Source organism: Lissotriton vulgaris, chromosome 2_1 (assembly GCF_964263255.1).
Source record: "Lissotriton vulgaris chromosome 2_1, aLisVul1.2, whole genome shotgun sequence".
Classification (NCBI taxonomy): domain Eukaryota; kingdom Metazoa; phylum Chordata; class Amphibia; order Caudata; family Salamandridae; genus Lissotriton; species Lissotriton vulgaris.
This window is the reverse complement of record NC_141687.1, coordinates 1,962,211,260-1,962,233,590: the sequence shown is the minus strand read 5'-3', so window position 1 is coordinate 1,962,233,590 and position 22,331 is coordinate 1,962,211,260. Positions and strand designations below refer to the sequence as shown.

General features: G+C 43.1%; 1 protein-coding gene across 1 annotated transcript in view; it reads left to right on the top strand.

Annotated features, from left to right (window-relative positions):
* Window positions 1–22,331, top strand: part of LOC147733565 (aminopeptidase N-like) — a 268,819-nt gene that overhangs the window by 220,166 nt on the left and 26,322 nt on the right. Inside the window, exons 18-19 of the mRNA XM_086958151.1 lie at window positions 11,372–11,512; window positions 14,948–15,029. Coding sequence (XP_086814277.1) covers window positions 11,372–11,512; window positions 14,948–15,029 — 223 coding nt within the window. The remainder of the gene's footprint in view (window positions 1–11,371; window positions 11,513–14,947; window positions 15,030–22,331) is intronic.

Here is a 22,331-nt window from a genome sequence, read left to right as displayed (position 1 = left end):
GTGCCGTGTGCATAAGACACGACTTCCACCTCAAACCTGTCCGTGATCTCTGCAACTGGTGCAACATACAGGTTGAAGAGGGTTGGGCTGAGACTGGACCTTTGGGGTACCCCCTGTTTCAAGCTGATGCCTTTAGATCGGAATGGAATAGCTCCACCCAATTTATATTCTGTCATACAAACTTTGGGTGAAAAAGAGAGGAAGTAGAAGGGAAGACAAAGGAGCAGAGAATAGTAAACCCAAAACCTCCCAATACCATCTGCCTCTCTCCCCTACGGAGCATTCATATTGCAAATAATGAAACATTACTCTCTTAACTCACGCTAGGCACGAATACCTGACTCCATTGAAAGTGTGAAACACTACGATGAATAAACAACTCCTTGTCAGGACCTCCGAGTGTGCTGCAACTCAGGCAGCTTGTTCCCCGCATATCACACAAACAGGAAAGGACAGGCACACCCTCCCTTCTTCCATGCATCGAAAGGACCAGTGCGCAGACCAGGCCAAGCCCCAGAGGGGTAGAGAAACAAAAGATGCATTCATTGTGACGGACGAAGACAGAGTTTGGACATCTCTCACGGAAGACAATAGCCACAGGGGTTTTAAAAAAACAACGACCCTTTCAAGATGGGCAGGAATAAAATAGACAAACCTCAAGCATAAGCAGGGAACACACCTTACCAGGCAAATAGATCACCAGATCACCTCTAAACTGGAAGCCAAGCATCGGATGCACCATCCGATCATTCACATTGTTTCTATGGTGGCAATCCTGGACATTAAATCCACTGTGGACCCCAAGATTGACTCACTCTGTATTGAACTGGGTCTCATGCAGGAACACCATAAGAGCCTCAAGGAAAGAGTTGAAAACTCAAAGTCGTCATTGGTGGCACATGATAAGAGTCAGATGAATGAACCAAGTAGCTATGAAATGAGGTGGAATACTTGCAGGATCGTGTGGAGGACCAGGAAGGAAGATCACGTAGGTACAATGTGCATATAGTGGGCTTTCCTGAGCGAGCGCAGGGCCAAAGCACAGGATTATATCTCGAGACCTGGTTTGTCGACACGGTCCTCCAGGGCAAACAAACCAAATTCTTCTCTGTGGAAAGGGCCCATAAAGTACCCGGCAGCTCCCTTTGCCCAGGAGGTCTGTGGTGGCACACCTCTTCAACTACCGAGATAGGGACCACATTTTTCAGGTTACAATAGTCCATGGGCCATGGTCAATTGAAAATTATGCCGTACACATATACCCAGACTACATTCTAGCAGTACAATGCCGCAGATCTTCGTTTTTGATGCAAAGAAAGATTTGGGAGAACAGAACTTGAAATAAGCTCTCCAATTTCCAGCCACCCTACTAATACAGCAAGAAGGAAAAACTACTTTCTGCACCACCCCGGAGACTGTGTGGGATTGGATAGAACAGAACGGCCTAGCCTCCAGTAGGATAATAAGGTCCGCACCTCCACAAAGATGGCAGACACAAAGACGCCACGGACAGCAGATCAGAAACCAGTGACAGAGACTCACCAAGGACCAAGCAGCGAAAGAAAGGGCTCAAGCGGTGAAAAATTCTGAAAGACAAGCGTCAACCCACACTCCCTCATCATCTGGTTCGGAGTTCGAGAACCATACAGAGGACAGCCAATCGTTGACAGGCTCACAACGAGCAGCGGTGGTGGGAGGAAGCATCACCGCCACCCCCTAGACTACCGATGATTGGATGTGATGTGCCTGATACAAGCCACATGCAAGGTCCCATGCTGCTAACGTGAGTACAGACTAGGGTATGTATACAACAAGGGGGAAGGAGGATCTTTACGATCCGGAGGGCCAAATTACCACTCAAAAACAGACTGGAAGGCCCAGACCACAGTGTGGGCCCTTAGTTAACTGATAACAAGGAAGGGACTGGGCTGTTCCTGGTTTTTAAAAAAACAGGTCTAAGGGAAGTGGATATGTAGTGGGGCTAATAAGTAACCCACCTATGGGTATCCATTTTGTTGGATATATTGGCCTCACACACCCTTACAGGTGTAATGCTTCATCATGGGCAATGCTCCTCGTTGGGTGGGCGGTGCAATACCCAATGGGCAACACCTCAAAGAGGGGCTCTTTAACCCATTCGACGCCAATGACAAAGCCAGCTCGTCATGGGCGTTACCTGCGCTGCGCGGATGACGAGCTGGCTTTGTCACGTTACGCGGGATTTTTTAAAATGCCGCGCACAGCGGGAAAAGCCGCCGCAGCGATGCGGTTAATGGAGATCCTTTAATCCAACTGCCCTTGGGTGAAGTGTGGATGAGGGGCCTAGAAGAGATGTAGACAGTATGTGAAGTTAAAATAGCGCAGGGGTACCGGAAGGAACTTTATTCAGGTGGTCCCATGTGCTAACTAAAAACAATTAGCCTGGGAGGTTTGGAAAATAATGTTTTCCCCACTCCCGACTAAGCTAATAGGTGAAAGTTGTGGTCGACATGTTTCTCGCAAGGGCTCAATTACCCGCGATTCTTCAGGACCTATAAAACGCACTCAGTGTCTACAATTATGCTGATCCATCAAAGTATCAGTGCTAGTGTTTATGGTTACGAAATAGAGTACCTGCATATACATTGTTCCATGCCTAAAGGTCACAGGTTAAATGTAACAGCAGTGTCTGGCGGGATAGACATCGGTGAGTCAAGCCTCTGTAGCTAAGGTTGATGCTCCCGTGTCCTCTCGGTGTAGCCTACCCCTCTCCGCCAGACCCGGATAGTGACTAGGGTAGCCAAGGCGCCCCCACCTGAACATTATCCTCTGAGTCACTCCAGAGCCACAAACAATACAGCACACAAGCGGGCACTCCAAAATCGCCACACAGTCTTCACTCCCTACCCACACAGAGTTACTGTTACAGAATTGTTCCTTAATATTTTTCCTGCGTTTTTAATTTCTTCCTCTGTCTCTCCATTTATAAGTTTAACCATGGCCAACTGCCCATTGGTGCTTAGGCATAGGAGTGGGAGTCGAAGACTGTTACTGTTTAATCTGCACTATCTGTGCCATGACATAATACCTACCACTCAGGGTGGCTACTACTACCCACACACAAAGCATGTAAAGCACATCTATGGGCAGACAAGGGGAATACTACCACCACAATGTGCCTCAGACCAACATTTTATACCGAACCTACAGGGATGGGCAGACACAAAACTCCTATTTTGTTGCTGACATGGAATGTCCATGGGGTAGTAGAGCGCGCAAAGTGCCACAGGGTTAATCAATACCTAGGTGGGTGTGGGATCACTTTCTCCACTCCAAGAAACTCATTTGACCCCACAGACAATTGCCCTAATGAGCAAGCGCTGGAAGGGCATGATAGTGGGGACCACATACTCCGGATACCAGTAGCGGTCGGCAGTAGGTGTTTCTATAGGGCGGTGACGTGGGCAGGAGGAGGGGCAGGGTGGGGGGAAATAATGTATGGATTACGGAGTTTTACAGGTAAGTAAACATTTAAATACATAAAACGAATTTCGTTGCGCACACTGCATCACCAAATGTGATGCAGTGCGCGCAACGAAATTCGTTTTATGTATTTAAATGTTTACTTACCTGTAAAACTCCGTAATCCATACATTATTTCCCCCCACCCTGACCCTCCTCCTGCCCACGTCACCGCCCTATAGAAACACCTACTGCCGACCGCTACTGCCGGATACGCAAGAGGGGCACTGATATGGGTGGTACCGGGAACCCCAATAGAGGTATTACACACTTGAACTGACCTGACTGGGTGCTACCCGATATTAGAAGGGGCTCAAGATGGACAACCAATACCATTGATGTCACTATATGCCCCTAACTGTTCCTAAAGACACTAACACCAGAACTATGTCATGACCCCTCAGCACCACTATGCTGGGTAAGGGACTTTAATTGTATACCGGATCTAGACAAGGGCCGCTCCCGGGCATCCAAGCTACTTCCATATCACAGCACCTACAAACCTGGGCCAACACACCAAACTTGCAGGGGGCGTGGTGTGGCTTGCATCCCACGTACAGAGAGGATTCTCATTATTCAGGGCTTGACGTTCTATACACGAGGATAGATTGGGTGTACTGTTCCCACGAGCCCTCCCCAGAGAGTCTCAAGCTGAATACATCGGCTGTACACTCTCAGACCACAACCCCTTGCAAATCTGGTTAGCATGTGTAAAATCCAGGTCCAGAAACGCAACCTGGCGCTTTCCTTTGGAAGCACTCAAAGACACCCCACTGCACACCCTATCAACACAATTCATTGTAACATATTTTCAGGATAATGAGAATACTGCATCTAATGTAGGGCTTGACTGGGACACATTCAAAGTTTTTCTGCATGGTCATATGATTAAAGCAGTATATGGGACACTCATAACCTTTAATAAGGAGCTAGAAGATCTTGGGTTGGAGATACAGCGTTGTGAGCAATTGATGCCTACCGACCCATAGATAACACCAATGCCAGCGCAAGCCAGACTGTCCCATAAGGAAACTTTGGACAGATTGTGCGCTTTAGAAAAAAAAATATATTTAGCCAGAAGATACGCGGAAAGAGACAAAGCGGACAGAACACTAGCAAGGCTGTTGAAGACAGACGCATCCCAAACACCCATAACTGCCATTTGCAACTCCGCGGGCTGTTTGGTTAACACCCAGGCCAAAATCAACTCAGCATTTTGTCACTACTACACCTCTCTATACAGCGCTCCCCTGGTTAGCAATACAACAGATATACAGCCCTTTCTGGAACATATAACACTCCTCCCGATCCCACAAACTCACTATATGGCCCTGGAATCCTCCATCTCGGACACTGAGATATGATATTAGGGGCCATCCAGCAACTGGCACAGGGGAAAACCCTGGGATCTGACCGCTGGTGCCTGCAGTTCTATTTAGTGCACAGCTGTTCCCTCACCTTTATCGGACGTATGCTGATGCCTATGAACGGGGCGCACTGCCGACCTCACTTCGAGAGGCAGTATTGGTGGTACTTCTTACATTGGGCAGAGACCCACTTTAGATGAGATAATATTGCCCCCCTATCCCTCTTGAACTTGGACTACAAAATACTGGGCAGAATGCTGGCCAGTAGACTGGCACAAGGAATGCAATTGTTGGTGTATACGGATCAAAACGTATTCATCCCAGCAGGAACAACAGCCTTAACCTACGTCCACTCTTCCAGTTATTGGACTGGGCCAGTATATAGGGTGAATCAACATGGATCACCTCTTTGGATAAAGAGAAGGCTTTCAACTCCTTGGGATGGGATTATCCAAGAGCAGCGCTAGCAAAATACGGCAGGGCTTCTAAGCTCTTCAATTCCATCAACTTACTATAAAAGTCACCGCAAGCAAGAGTAAAGACAGGCCGCATGGTCTAGGGCGCTTTTAATATCGAAAGGGGAACCAGGCAAGGATGCCACCTGACACCAATTATCTTTGCTCTGGTGATGGAGCCATTGGCCTGTGCATTGCACAGCCGAGTCATGGAATGGGGCATCAAGGTGAACATTCAATGACACATTGTCTCATTATATGCTGATGATGCATTGATATATCTCCTTGGCAAATGGACAACATTACAAGGCCTGATGGAACTACTAGACCACTACGGACGTGTCTCTGGACTCAAAGTGAACTGGGATAAATCTCTTGTATACCCAATGACACCCCAGTCATTGAGCATCCCTAGCACAGGCCCCCCTTACATGGGCATATAAGTCCTTTAAATACTTGGGAGTTCAAATATACCAGTCCCAAGTGGACACAATAGACAGCAGCCTGGGCAGAGTGATCACAAGCGCTCAATTCTCCACAGCATTCTGGACAGAACTACCACTCTCCCCAATGGGGTGTATATCCATATCCAAAATGTTTGCAGCTGTTAGACCTGGCATTATTGGTGTGAGTCTCCCTTCCATTTTTGACGGATTGCCTCCTCTGTTTTGATATGTTTTTACTGGTTATATGCTTTTGGCACTGTGCCACTGCTATTCAGTGCCACAGTGCAAGTGCTCCCTATTTTAAATTGATATACTGATTAGTGATTCCATTATTGGGTTATTTGATTTACTTGTCAGACCCTAGTATAGTGCACTAGGGCTTGTAAATAAAATACTGCTGGTGGGCTTGCAGCACTGGTTGTGCCACCCACAGAAGCAGCTTGTAAATTGTGTCTCAGGCCTGCCATTGCAAGGCCTGTGTGCAGTCTAGTACTGCCATGTCGACTTGGCCAGTGCACCCACTTGCCAGTCCCTAAACCTTCCCTTTGCTTCATATCAGACACCCCTATGGTAGGCCAAAGGGCAGGATGTATTGAATATTTGAGGTAGGACAAGCCCTGGTGTGTGTAGAATGTCCTAATAGTGAATTACAGCCGTTTTCGTTTTTTACTATTGCAAGGGAACCTGTTCTCCATAGGCTAGAGTTAGCAGTTAGATTATTACATTCTTATAATCCTAACTGACTCAGGGAACATGGTAGAAATTCGAATTTAGTATGCCTGAACTCAGAATGATAAAATACATCTTTTAGTAAAGTTGTTTTTAACATTCTGTGTTTGAAAATACCACTTTTAGAAAGTAGGTATTTTCTTGCCTAACTGTCCAGGCCTGCCTCTGCTAGGTTGCGTACCCCTTGTCTGGGTTTGTGAGTGACAGGGCTGGGGAATTCCAGGACACAGGATGGGGCAGCCCAGTGGTGAATAGAGAGATCTGCATCTAGATGGGAGGGAGGAGTTGCACCTGGGACCTGAATAGGGCTGGGCCTTCCCTCTACAATGCTGGCTCCACCTCCTGGGGTGCGGCGGATGTATCTGCCCCGCACTGTGAAAGGAGAAGGAATCATGTCAACAAAGTGCTCCAGGGCTGTGCATTCCCTCCCTTTGCTGGCTCCACCTCCTGTGGGGCGTCTGATGTCTCTGCCCTGCACACTGAAACAAAGTACTCAGGAACTGGTTTGGACTAGGCAGAGGCCTCTCTGCCTTCAGAGAACAAAGGATTTTGGGGTATAAATATTGGGACCCAGTCCCAAGAACTTTAGATCACTGCTGGGAACAAGAAACCTTTCTGCCAAGGAGAAGAACCAAGGAAGCTACAGGAGTTTGGGCTGCCCCTCTGCCAGTGTGCTGTTTGCTGGGTTGGCCTGCAGTGGTGTCTTCATTGCCAAGGGAAAGGAGCAGGAACTTTTTAAGGACTTTCATCATCTACAGAATGTTCTCCAAGGGCTTGAACTTGTGCTTGCCTCCTGCTGAAGTCTCAGGGACAAAAGACTTCACCACAAGCTCCCCCTGTGAATTTCCTTGCTTGGAATTCTATCTACAGACATTTGCATGTCGCTGGGAGCTGGTAGAGCGACACACCGAGAGGAAGCGTGTTGCTGCAGCAGCTGAGATTGTTGCATCGCCGGAGAAGGGTGCCGCTGCTGCATCTCCCTGGAAGCATGTCTTCGTCAAAGCTGCCTGCTGTCGCACCACCGGATAAGCGTGACGCCATCGAGAGAGTCGTCATCGCATCACCGGAGAAGCGTGTTGCAGGGCCTGTCGGGCTCCAAAGAACAGAGTTGTCGCAAGGCTGCTAGGGCGTCCTCCCATCATCATCGCATCGCCACATCAAGGGCGCCATCTTCTTGCATCACAACCGGATCATCGCATCGCATCAAGGCGCCATCTTGCGCACCTCAACGGGCACGCAGGCCGAGAATCTACGCATCACCTCCACACCGGTAAGGATGACGACACATCCCCTACTCTGCGTAAGCATTGAGGCACGACGCATCCTTTCCACCGGATCACGGAACCAACACATCTCCCCTTTTGCAAGCCTTTTGTTCATTTTTGCGTTACGCATCCAGGTAATTTGTTGAGAACTTTGTCTCATTTATCATTAACTTGAACTAAGCAACTTTAACCATCTTTAAGTCAACTTTAAGTATAGTATTGTGGATTTTTGTCGTTTTTGGTCTTGTGCTAAGTCTGTATAAAGAATACTTATTTTTATAAAACCTGTGTTGGGTCCATCTGTAGTGTTTTACACTGTATTACTGTGAATATTCACAAATGCTTCACACTGCCTCTGATATAAGCCTGTCTGCTCGTGCCAAGCTACCAAGGGGGTTAGCAGGGGTTATTTAGGAGTGTAATCCCCTTATCTTGACTTAGAAGTTAGGGGCCCTATTTGGACAAAGGTGAATACCCCAGATCTAACACAGCTGCTCAGCTACAATGGCCAATGCGCTGGCTGGCAAGTTGCAACACTACTCAATTGAGATGCTGGTCATCCCAAATATTCCTAGATATGATACTGAAGTGGCTGAGTGGCTGCGAGACTATGATTCAGAAGAAGACAGGGAACATATTAATCTCCACAGCTCACAGCTACGAGACCTGGTACCTGCAGACCAGGCATTCACCCCAGCTTAAACTCCCAACCTACTGCTTGGGATATTCCCGGGTCACAACACAAGGATAAAGCGCACAGAAATGGGAGACTGGCGCGCAACCGGTCTAAAGACATGGGGTGACTTATTTGTTGACTCCATGCTTTGCAAGTTCGCAACCCTAATGGACGATAATGGCATTTCACCAGGCTCATTCTCATTATATGCATCACTCACTCATTCGTTATTCAAAACATGGGGTAATACACGGGACACACCCAAAATATCCAGCCCACTCCAAATAATATTAATGCATGTCGCGGGCAAAAGGGTAATTATCATGCTGTACAACTCCCTGCAACCAGATTTGGTCCAGCGCTTGGCACCACTCAGAGACTATCAGGACGTGACATTATCAACTAAACTAACTGACAAGCAGTGGGCGCAATGTATTGGGTACCCAAGGTACTATCCTCAAATGCCAGAAATAAATATACTCAATTCAATTATCTTCACCAGACGTATTTAACCCTGCACAGACTATCACACATGTACGAGAGCTTCCTTCGATGCCATAAACCTGAAGCTAGATTCATACACATGGTCTGGGACTGTCCTCATATAATAGGATACAGGGGCAAAATAGCCACTATATTATCAGAAGCCTACAACACAACGATCATAGCACAGGGCCTTGACTCTCTGCTGGGCATAACTAAATGCAACACAAGACGGAAAACTATTAATAAATTCTTAGACCTAGCACTCGGTTTCACCAAACACAGACTGGCTATGTTTTGGAAGTTGAATTTAACCCCATATATGCATACATGGATGTGCGACCTCGCAGGGCGTTGGTGTCTGAACATATTATGCTGTCACAAGACAACACACAAAAACACAGTACTGCCACTAATGCACCAGGCTGGCAAAATAATTTAATATTTATAGAATCAAAAATGCAGCAAATCACATCCGGCTTGGTGCCACTGTGCGACAATTCTCACACCTAGAGACAGTCACCTCTCTCTATCTACCTGTTACCATCAACCAGGCGGTGCCACCATGCCTCTCCCTCTCAACCCATTTCATCCTGTCATCTGATGTGCCCCCTCCTAGCCAGGATGACAACGCTTCCTGGAAGTACCCACATACCCATGCTATCATATTGTTAATTACCCTTGCTCAACCCATAATCAAAACTGGCCAGGACCTAACACACACAACCAGACAAATCACACTGTAGTGAACATGACAATACAATGGGCCCCACTGTCTAACCCAACAATATTTTCTGGCACATGACGGACGCCAAATTTTTACAAAATATGTTCGTAGTGTTGTGTAGTACTGTAGTAGTATGAAAAGACATCACTGACAGCCTTATATTTGTGAAAAATGTAGCAACTGTTATATTATGTTTGAGTTGATATGTGACACTATGGACTCCTCCCACTATCTCAGCATATGTGTAACCTACATGTAAAACTAATAAACATTATTAAAAACAAAACTTTAAAATAAAGTCTGTGAAGTTCCTATGATAACTCCGATTAGGTCAAAGTTTGTGTTTTACGATGTTATTTGTGAGTAATAACCACATCTACAGTTATGGAATTACCAGACTACATTCACAGAAAAACAAGAAATGCCAATACCAATAAGTCTGGTTTCAAAGGAATGGTGTATGGAAATATGAAGCATTACCTACACATAGCATAGAATTGAATATGTATTTATGTGGAAGCAAAGAATTGTGCAATTATATTTGTGTTAGTTAAAAGGTCAGGTGACATTTTGCTCTGTCAACCAGACCTAAACATCCATGCAGGTTAAAGACTGCCCTCCTCCCATCTGTGTGTCTGCCAGAGAAAAAACATAAATTATCTAGTTGTCTAAGACACTTTAATAGCATTACAATGCCATGTCTGTGACCCTAATATTTCCAGTTGAGGAGGCTGGATGATAAACAAAATCATCATAGATGAGTATGGAGCAAGCGGTTTTTTGAGGTAGCACACAATTTCTGCCCAATCAAAGCATGAACTCCTGACTCCCAAAATGTGTCAAGACAGGCCGAAAAAATACATTCTACTGAAATGCTCCGTATCTTTTTAAACCAGCTGCTTTTTAGGGCGGGTCTGGGCAGCGCATGCGCTGCTCTGTGAGGCATGGTGTATTCGAGTATGGACTTAAAGCTCCACCCAAATTTTTCATTGGCTTGTGTCATTGTTCCTTGTAAATGCTGGCTTTGGATTCGTTAATTGTCTGGTTAGTCCTCTCCTTAGTACCGCCTTGTGTTCATTTGTAACCTCCCATGAGAACTTGTCCTTTTACTTCAGTTGTTACACAGTATGTCTTATTTAGTCTGTAAGCACTATTTTCTTAAATGTGTTTCTCCTACTGGAGGCATGACATACTTTCCTGCAACTTTCAGTGGGTCATGCATACTTTTACTTTCCAAGCAGCCCGGGACAATGGCAGTCGAGGACCTGCATATTCAAGAGTTTGAGCTATTGGCATTGTAAATGACAATGGATTTTATTTATATGTTAATTATCAAAACAGATCAATAAAAGGGGTTGTCATTTACAATGACAATAGCTTAAACTCTCACAAATGCAAGACATATTTCATTGCTAATGCTGGTTAGATTTCTTTCCAGATGCAGGGAATTGTGCGTGTTTCTGGAGAGGCACTGGGCGTTGATGGAAAGTATGCTGCACATGTGTGTGTGCTTGCAACCTACTGGGAACATAGCTTGTCTTGGCATTCATTTTAAAGTAAAATGGTTTATAGAAAATATTGCAACATGTAATATATGAGTATGTTTTTATTAATTTCATATTCCATGAACTTTTTGTTGCAACATGCTTCCAGTTGTTATGTTTAGCTGGTGAATATGTTGCTCTTTTTAATCAGCAGCATGCATATTATTTCCTTCAATAGGTATCTTGAGTACACATTGGATGCCACAAAAATTCGAAAGCAGGATGCTGCTGCAACCATCAGTTACATCGCAGGCAACACTATAGGACAGAGTCTAGCATGGGACTTTATCAGAGCCAAATGGGAGCAGATTTACTATCAGTAAGTTTCTTCTGTGTGACATTAATAAAGCAAGTATAGGTAAAAGTTAATATGAATGTTTGAACAAATGACAATAATAACAACTTATTAAATTAGTGCTTACATGCCAGTATTACATCAAACACCTTTTTATTTATTTGAAGTTTTATGGAGCGCGGACTTGACCCGTTTGGGTATCAGAGGGCTTTGCAGGTATTACACGTTGTGAACAGGTTTTGCAAGGGCAACACACATGGATAGGGATAGAGGGAATTGACTACGTTAGGACTAAAACCAGGGTTATATACAATGATCAATAAAATACAATAATCAGCAGAGCGACATGTCAGCAATATATAGAGAAAACCAGCAATTATATATGAGGGGGATATGACAGCAAACAGCAGTGCAAACCAACAATACACTTGAAGGAGTAAGAAATCGGTACAAGGAAATGGCAACCAAGCAGAACTGGAAATTTTTGCATAGGAACAAAAGCAATGACACAAGGCGATATGCGTGACAAAAGAGAGTTATGAGAGGAATTTGCTCATTAGGAAGGTTTTACCTTCCTTTTTAAAGATTGACAGAGATGGCATTCTTCTGATGTTATGTATAATTCTATGCAGTAAGGGCATTAACCCAACAAGCTATCTTTCTAACACTGAACAATGACTGCAAAGCCTAATGCAGAATGCATATTTCTCAAACTCAACTTGGCTCTACAATAATGGGTTAAAAGAATGATGATTAGTGTAAAGATTAACTTGTGGAGACAATGGAAATCACTTTAAATCATCCAACAGGAGGGAGTGAGCAGTACTCTCGTCTGTAATCATATTGTGCAAAAGAGGCATTATATCAAAATAAACTATGAATTGGAAATAGTAAATCTATACTTCCCTGTATGTGCTTACTCTGGCAATATGTTTGTAGGTGTAGGTCTTCATCAAAATAAGATATTATCGACTCAATAGTGACTATTTATTAAGCAATATTAAATCTGTGAGTAATTTACACATGTAACTTTACTCTTACATATCTGAGTAACTTTACTACTTTTTGCTATTCACCATTTCCATGTATAAAGTTACTCAAAAATGTAGATTTTAATGGCTCGCTCTCCTCAAGGAGTTGAGCTAAATTTATGAATGCAAGTCACTACCGGATATGACCAACCAATGATACTGCAAACCCCCCGCCCCCCTTGAAAATAATAGAGACTTAAAACAGAATGCCTTAGGAAATGATGTTAAATTAAAACCGTTTTTTTCAATTGGTTAAAATTCATTTGAGTAAGTTCTATACATACATTTTTGCAAGTTTTAATACACAATAGGTAAATACAAAGATTTTATATTAAGAGGCATCATCCTAAATACATCTTGAAAAATATTTTTTTGTTATTTTAATACATTTTAATGTGTTCTACTTTTAAAATATATCTAGAAATAATGTTATTAATGTTTTATATTATATATTTTTTTAACCTTTATAAACTGTTATGCCCTATACCCAGCAATAGGGAGATCTCCACCCGGGTTGTAGTGTTACCTCCATGATAACGGATGAAGAAAAATAAAAATGTTTACTGAACATGGAAACAAATAGTTTAATTATTTCTGAGTGAAATACTAATTTAAATTAATCTTATATATTTATTTTAAATGTAGTACAAAACACAAAATGTCGTAGCACTAATAACTTAATTTGGAATTCCATATTCAAATAATGTATATATTAAATTTTAAAAAATCTGACATTTTTGTAAAACCCCAGCCAAAGTAAAATATATATATAGACTTACTTTGTATTAATGATTACTAAAAGCAATGTATAGAAATGATAACAGTTGTTTAACTAACTTTTAATACAAATAATATTATAATAATTTTTAGATCAAAAAAGGTTATTAAAACAATTTTAAAAAATAACAAATGTTTTATTGTTAGCTAACTCTTTCACATTAAATAACATGCATTTATATTTTTAATAGTTTAATTTAATTTACAATATTTTCCATGAGATTTCTATTTAAGTCCATGGTTCCATTATTTCATTGAGAGGGTGTTGCAGTACCAGTAGTTTGCCGTGTGTGGTACTAGGCGCAGAGCTAGAGTTCATTCACTATACCTTTGACCCTTTTTGGCTGCAGTAACTTCAGAAGTGCAGTTTTTCAAAAGTAATGGCATACTCTTTTATGGTTGATAACATGCCCCTTTCCTTAGCCCCCCTTTAACCTATCCTTACTGCTCCCTAGACCCCACCTATTTTGCAATAATGATGCCCTCGTTTTCAACCACTTCCCAGGTCTTTCTCTTATTTACTACTAAGGGGCTAATTAAGATGCCGTAGTAATTTGCTCCTACCATTGGTCAGAGCCGTTCCTACGGCATCGTAATCAGGTTTTCGGATTCATTTACAGTTGACCCATTGGGACATAGTCGGTAGGAAAGGAATCCGAACTGGATGTCAGAATGGCTTCCGACGGGCTTGCAGAGCTAGTCTTCCATTCGGAAACCCTCCAGTAATCCCAAGGGCGGTTCATTCCGCCCGAGGGATTACAATGACGGATTCTGACAGCCTTTCTGTGCCAGCCTTTTGGACACAGAAAGTCTGTCAGGAGTCAACTTTGGGGGTGGCCTCTGGTTGTAGGCCAAGCGGGCACCTATGTTGCCCCACTGTTGATCCCTGCACCCCGTGGCAGGCAACTTGAGGTGCCTTCCATGGGGTGCCGGTATGAACAGCACTTCTTCTCTTCCAATAAGAGCATGCATTCCGGTCGGAATGCATGCTACCATTGTAAAGAATAGTAGTGAAACCAAACAGTGTTTGGTCCCATCCTTATTGCTGGCTTGGGACCGGCGACAGGAGGTCGGTCAGTCCCAGTACCGAATCAATGTCGGATGGACTCAGGTCTGTCCGACATCGAAATCGGGTCATAAGTAGTAAAACTTACATATGTGACGAGCTCCCCCATAGAAAATATATGAGAGCTTGAGATGGAGGTTTACAATTGTAGGTTTGTGAATTGCATTTTGTAGTAAAAATAGCAGTACTGCTCTAATAAAACTAAACATACTACAAAATACAGTTTGTGAATAGGTCGCATTAATTTACAAAGAACCCCAATTGGAGTTGGGAAAGTTTCAAAAGAGTCATTAATGCTAAAGTAAAAGAGATAACGAAAGAATCCTTAAAGCTAATGAGGAAATGTTTGGTCATCATAGGACCTTTGCCCCCCTCCTTCTATACCTCTAAAGAGCATATTGTACTGAATTTCAGTTTCTTAACTACTTATATTTCACAACGGACATAGGTGCAAATATATATTTTAAAGTGCATATACTGTGATCGTGGAAACTGTAGGTTCCACAGACGTCCATTACTTCTGCAAAGTCACAGCATGAACAAAATAACACATTTACCCTTTTTCCTTTATTTCTTATTTTTCAGGTTTAGTGGAAGTTCATTTTCCATTTCTGGATTGATTGGTGGTGTGACACAAAGATTTTCTTCAGAGTTTGAGCTAAAGCAGGCAAGTTCCCACATGACTCTTTGTAGAGTAGACGGTGCATTCTTGGTGGACTTTGCAAACTTACAGGAAAAGAGCACCCTGCTCCTAAGCCAAAAAGAAGTGTTGCAATTACAGTGGGGAGATGGTGTACTTTGAATTATTGAAAAGTAGTTATTGTGAGTTTTGCTTTCAGTAATACTTTATTTAAGCTACCAAGAAGGCAAAAGATGTTGTTTATGATGAGATATGTTTTGTAACTTATGAGTTCAAATATTTCTTAGAAGCTAAAAGCTGGTCCTCAGTTTGCTGGCATATTGTCTGTGATAATGTGGTATAGAGTCTAGTTCCACATGGGGTTACAGTCAACAAGACAATAGAGTTATCCATAATTCTAGAGTAAAATATTCACTGATTGCACAATGGAACAAATACTCATTATGCCATGGCAGCATTGCGCATCATCTAGTATATTAAAACATTAAAGCAAATATATCTGATTAGTAGGATAATTTTTCTAGTACAAACTGGTAAACATGATCAACATGTAGCTAGTCTGCTTGCGCACATTGCAGGATTTTACAGATAAAACTAGCCTTATTTACAATTGGATGGTAATTAAAATCTCTCTGATTTCTGGAAGAACTGCTAAATCTACAGAAAAATTAACTAGAAAACTTTTTTCTGCCAAAAGGATAACATGCTGGAGAAAATGTATTCTAGCGACTTTCCTCTAATTTTAGCACTTCTTCCAGAAACAATAAGACTTTTTATCACCACAGAACTCTAAATTAGGTCCCTTGGATAATAGGGTTTTGTCAGAAATTATGACAATATGCTGCCCATGTTTTGCAGAAAAGCACCAGTAGAATAAATGTTGTTGCTACTAAAAACCTGTGGCTCTAATCATTGAGCCACAGGTTCTGTGGAGAAGTGTGGCTCAATGATTAGAGTGGCAGACCCTGATGCAGAGGTCTGGCCCGGGACCAGGGTTCAATTCCTGCCTCGGCGGCTCTCGGACTCAATCTCCCTGGACCTGATAATTCTCGCCTCGGTGCCTAGTCTAATCATGCGTCCCACTCTGTGACTCTGGGCAATAGCTTGCTTAATCTCCACAACGACCACAGCAGTGCTTGGATGCCTGGCTTCACCTTGGGGGTGCCCAGGAGTGGACATTTCCTCAGGGAAAAGCCAGGAAGGGTTCCACAGCGGTATGAGTGCAGCACCGGGACGCCCCGTCGCTGGGGCAGCCGTGTACAACACATTTACATACCCTGGTGGCAACCCTCCAGCTTTCCAGGTTGGTGAAGATTATGGCCTCTACCCAAAGGTAAGACAGCTCCACTGAAGGTGCTGAACTTTGCTGAGAGAGCACTACATGTTTGTTGCACCCACTTCAGAAAGGGTTTTGGTTTTCAAGAAATAGATTAATAAAGCAGGATTTTACTTCTTGAAAACAATAAAACAACAGTCTTGACACAAGAGAAGATTTCTCTCAGAACATCATGCACATTAGATCTCGGCTAGGCAGCGCTTGCTCTGTCTCTTCGAGACATGGTGTATCTACTTTGTGGGCTTCTGTCCACCCATAGGCTTCCTGTTTGCTGGCTCCATCATCGCCCTCCTATTCTTTCTCTCTACTTGTCCAAGGCATGCATTTGTCAAGACTCTTGGTGTGTTTAACCTCCCTGAGAGCAGGGGCCAAGTACAACATACATACACTGGAGACCAATTTAATATCTGTTTGGAACTCCTTTTTCTTTCTTGAAAAACGTTTTATATGATGGTCTTGTTTTCACTTGCTCAGCTGCTGCATTTCTGTAAACAAGCTTTTAAATATTTCTTTTATCAGGTTGAGCCTGGGCAACGCCTGTGATGTCTCTTTGAGACATGCTTTATTCACTCTGTAGGCTTACATCACGCCCATAGGCTTGCTATTTGCTGGAGTCATTGTCACTCTTCTATTCTTTTATCCTATTTGTTGATGGCATGCATTTGTCATGCCTCTTACAGTGTTCATCCATCCCTGAGAGCAGGGACCAAGTGCAATATAATCCACCAGTTACCAATTTAACATCTGTTCTCTTGTATTTTGCCAGTACAGCACTGCATTGATGTTTCACCATCATGCACCTTTTTATTTTATCAGTACAGCACATGGCAATGTTTGTAAGTCACTCCCAATAGGAGGACCAGCCTCTCTGGTATCCCACCGCTTCTCTTCACCTCCACAGCCCAGCCCCCCTCGACAGCAGTGCTTTGTAGCTACTGGAGCAGCCACTCTTCCTCCGTCACAGATCTGAGGACACACAAAGCCTGGGGGCCTGAGTAGCTAGCAAGGACCCTCTATTCATTGGTGGCCAGAGGGAGGGGTCCGGTCTGCACTCCATACCGCTGCCTCAGCCGCACTCTCCCAGGCCAAGCAGCACAACCTCCACCTCTTCTCACTACCTCATGGATTCTCATACATGCTCCACCTTGGTGACATTTAACCACAAGTCACAACGGGGCAGGTCAGTAAAGTCCTGTACCCTGCCCCTGTGCTCATTGGGGCAGGCGTAGGAAAAGCTTCAGTCCGATAAGCTGGTTATGATGCCAATAAAAAGACATTGCACATTGAAAGATGGTAAGGTGAAAATATGGTGGTCAATTTAGATCAGAGAAGATTGAAGTAGTCACAACAGGAAAAGACCTATAACAATTCAAAGAGGTGGCCCGCTTGTATAGCATTGTATCCAATCAAAGTAAGTATTATCGACTTAAGAAACATCAGTAAGAAGAAAGTTCTCTCTTTAAAGCAATTTTGATCCTGATTTGGTTGCAAACAATTACCATCCTAAGTTGGCTGCTATATTAAAGGTCTACCACCCAATAGATGTTTCGTACCTTCTCGATTTCACACGCACGTATTGGTCGGACATTTTAGAATGGGATAAGTTCAGTTAGTTACTACAGTACTACGGAAGCTAGCGGCAAAGATGAAAATAAAAATAAAAAAACACTACTTGAGGTTTCATCAAAATAAACTAGTTGTAAAAACATCACATTCATGCTGATTGAAGACATGGAAGGTATATAAATGTATATATTTATAAAGAAAGATCGGGGCTCTCATTGGTTGGGTATTTGTGTCGCTTTCTGTTCTGGACTAAAACACAAACATACTTAGGCAGGCTTCTGGAATCGCAGTAGGCAAGTAGCCATACTAATACTCCAATGAGTCTAATTGTGATGAATAAAGTGGGTGATAATCAGTCATTATATTCAATAAATGAACAAAAAAACTAAATTCAATTTAGGTAACCAGCACTTAGAAAAGGTCAAACAGAATTCAATTCCAACTGAATGGTTTCATTTTTGTTTAAAAAAATAATAAAAACACCTCCAACTCACCTCCAATTCCAGAGTGGTGCAGAACAAAATAGAACAAAATCACTCTCTGTCTGCCGGCTCGTTGTCTCTCTCACTTTAACATACACACTCTGCAACTCCCAGCCATTCATCTCATGTTAGAATAAAGAATTCTTGAAATGTTTCCTGCATCATCGCGAGACGTCAGATTAATTGCCCAGACCAGTTGAAGACAGCTGATGGCAGTGAGTGAGAATTAGCCAGGTGCATGCTTTACACTGCAAAGTCGTGTCTGCCAGGCTCCACACATGCTCTGACAGAGGAAAGGGCTAATAATGCAATGAGTTTTGCACAGCCCCTTGGTGAGTGATTCAGATCTGGTTTGGGTCTCAAGCACCCTGGCCTCCTGCCGCTGGAATTCTGTGTTGTTCTCGACTGCATGCATGTTGCATGCAATGCCAACTGCACCTACTTAGACTGGTACTCTGTAATCAAGAGCCTCACTGGATCACAGAAGATGTCCCTAGCAAATTAGTTTATATTTCTGTTTGCAGTGTCTACTGCCGTGGCACTTGGTATGTACACTCTTTTCAGGGTTCAACGCTGCCCAAATGCAAGAAGTCTAGTTACTTGAATTTTAATGCTTCCTCCTGTGAGGTGCCCTGGTACCTACTCTACAATACTTTTGATGTTCCGGGAGCCTGGCTACCAGCGTTGCTCCATTTTACAAGCTACCCAGTTAATCACCACTTTCTACTAGCTGTCTACCTGCCTCATATCTCTACTCATTTTTTTGCAAAGTATTTAACTGCCTGTGTCACGTTTGCTGCATCTCAATCAATCAATCAAGCATTTGTAGAGCGCACTACTCACCCGTCAGGGTTTCAAGGCACTAAAGGGGGGGGAGTAGGGGTCTGCTACTGCTCGAACAGCTAGGTCTTGAGAAGTCTCCTGAAGGTCAGCAGGTCCTGTGTCTGTCGCAGGCAGAACCTTTTTATATGCGCTTGCATGTGTTTTGAACGTATGTGCACACCTTCAAATGGCGGCAATATATCACACTTTTTGTTAAAAAGTAATGCTGCATAGCAGTAGCAATGGTATATAGCATGGTTAAAACATCAGTAAAACCAGTGCAACCTATTAGCTTTGTCAATGCTTGTTTGCTTTTGGTGATTGTGGGGTAACTGTTGTATACTGATCGAATGTTTAAAAAAAAGGTTTTTTAGCTCTTTGAAATGGTTGGACTGGTAGATGCGATGCAGACATTTTTTCATGGTTCACTTAAATGTAGTGTTGTTGATGTGTGATAAGACAAGAGTACGTTGGAGGCATGGAGAAAAAATCCCCTTCTAAGTGGAGTATGAGTATGGCAAGAAAGCAGAGGTCTGGAGGTTGATCAAAGGAGAGTAAGTAATCATTCATTTCATGAAGCTTTATTCGGTACATGTTAGCCAATGACCATAAAAGCACACAAGCAAAATGCATGATAAAATTACAGGTACAATTTAAAAATGGAAAAATAAATATTTAAAACATCATACTGTTTCTAAGCTGGATTGATTTACATATAAAAGTCGCAGTAAAAAAGCATTTGTCCGGTGAATTCACATTATAAATCAACTTCATTGCGTCCTCCACATTTCTGACACCATATTTTAAAAAGATTGGCTTCAACTAGGCAACCCTGACATTCAGAAAGAGGGTACAAATTAACATAAAGTGCAGAGTGCATTGCTTTGAACGCCCATCACATGGACACGGCCCAATAGGGTGCTTCTTTGGTTGAGGAAAAGCCACCAAAACGTGAGCCGTGCCAAGTCTGAGTCTGGTTAAAACAAACCTATGGGTAGGTCTTGTTACCATGTTCAGGTACAACTGGAATCCATCACTTTCAATGTATTTGTTATAAAGGTAAACTGTAGTAAGGCGACAGTTAATTACTAGGCGTTTCTGGGCTCTATACAGCATAAAGATATTTTTCATATCTGATTTAGAGATGTTCCCTGCAGAACATGGTTCTACCAGAATGTTGAGCCCAAAAATATCCCGGAAACTGTCTACAACATACTTAAGCCAAGGTATCTTAGTATGATTGTCCAGATCTAGACAGTCCTTAATGACGTTTTGATTAAAAGCTGTCTCTTCTAAGCATGGGCGGAAAATCCGTTCCGCTCGTGGATTTTGCGGATTTTCGGTAAATTCGCAATCCGCGAACTCTCGCGAATTTACAGAAAATCCGCAAATTTGCACGCAGCGGATTTTTTTTCTTGGTGATACAATATTGCAATGTGCGGCGTTCACTTACAGTCATTCAGCGTTTGCCAAGTTGTTTTTCTCGATATTTTGCAAGTGCTGCGCCATTTTGGATCTTGCTGCAGGATCCCGCAGGAGTTTGGCGACGCATCGCGAGAGTTCGCAATTGCGAACATGTAGGTGCGGCAGGCAGCAACAATGTCACTCGCGAAATTACAAAATTTGCAATTCTGCACAAGAAATCCACTAGCAAGCAGCATAGACCTTCTGAAAATGATGATTTTTATCAGAATAACTCCTCAGGTTGACATTTGCCTGCACTTTTTTGGATTTGAGGCCTTTTGACTTTCTTTGGATCACTTTTGGATTAGAAATCAACTTTCACAAGTAATTTTGTTTGGGGCATTACAGTTGCTGTTCTGCAGAAAAATGAGTTTTGCAAAACTGAAAGCACTCAGCAGGTGCATAAGTTCACTCATCATTAGTAACCATTCCCTGTAGTACTTCCTGAGGGGCCCCTCCAGAGTTCAGTTGCCTATGTTTGTTTGGGGCATTACAGTTGCTGTTCTGCAGAAAAACGAGTTTTGCAAAACTGGAAGCACTCAGCAGGTGCAAAAGTTCAAACTCATCATTAGTAACCATTCCCTGTAGTGCTTCCCGACTGGGGCCCCTCCAGAGTTCAGTTGCTAGTTGCAACAATTCTATGACCCTGCTCTGACCCTCACAGCAGGCTCATAGAATAGCTACAAGTAGGCCACAAAGGTCCTGGAAAAAAAAATTGCACTGCAACAGAACGCAAATTACAGATAAGGAAGCAGGTGCCAGACTGGAATTTTAAAACAGTGACACATTAATAAATCAACCCCAAATTAATTCATGTCAGTTGAAGCAGGGCAGGTGTGCTTGCTTTTCCCCCCATAATCTACAGTGATGAACCAGAGGGTGGCATTGATGTACCAGAGGGTGGCATGGGTGAAACAGGGTGGCAGTGGTGAAACAGAGGGTGCTGTGAACCTGTGATGATGAACCAGACGTAGAAACAACATAGTCGCGACCGTTGCGAGCTGACAAGTAAGTTCACAATTGCGAACTGGTACAAAACCCTCGCGAACCGGCAGAAACCCTTGCAAACACACAAAAAAAATCCGCAAATTTGCGAGAATTCGCAGATTTTGCCGATTGCGAGTTCGCAAATACGCAAATTTGCGAACGCCAGATTCGCAAAATTCGCCCATGCTTAGTCTCTTCCTTCTGCCAAATCGCACGCCATATCATCAGATGTCTCAACAGGATGAGGTCGCCTAAATAAGCGACACCCAATTCCCTGTGGGTCAACTCATTTGGGGCTGAGGTTGGTAGGCAAAGAAGTTTTTTGAGGAAAGTATTCTCTTCCCTTTGCACAGAATCTACGTTAGTATAACCCCATAGCCCAGCCCCATATAACGCAATTGAGACACTCATAGCCTTATATATTGACATCATGTCCCTGATCCGCCTATCGCCGATCTTGGAGGCGAATTTAAATTTACCATAGGCACTCTTTACCATCTTTGTCCTAACATTCAAGAGTTCTTGGGTCCAGCTACCAGTACACGTAAAAGTGACACCCAGGTAGAAAAATGTTTCCACTTGCAGCACTTTGCACCCCTTCAATAAAAAAGGCATGATTTTTTAGTTTTTAGCCCCACAGATTTTTACTCTTGTTGATCAACAACTTTCTTT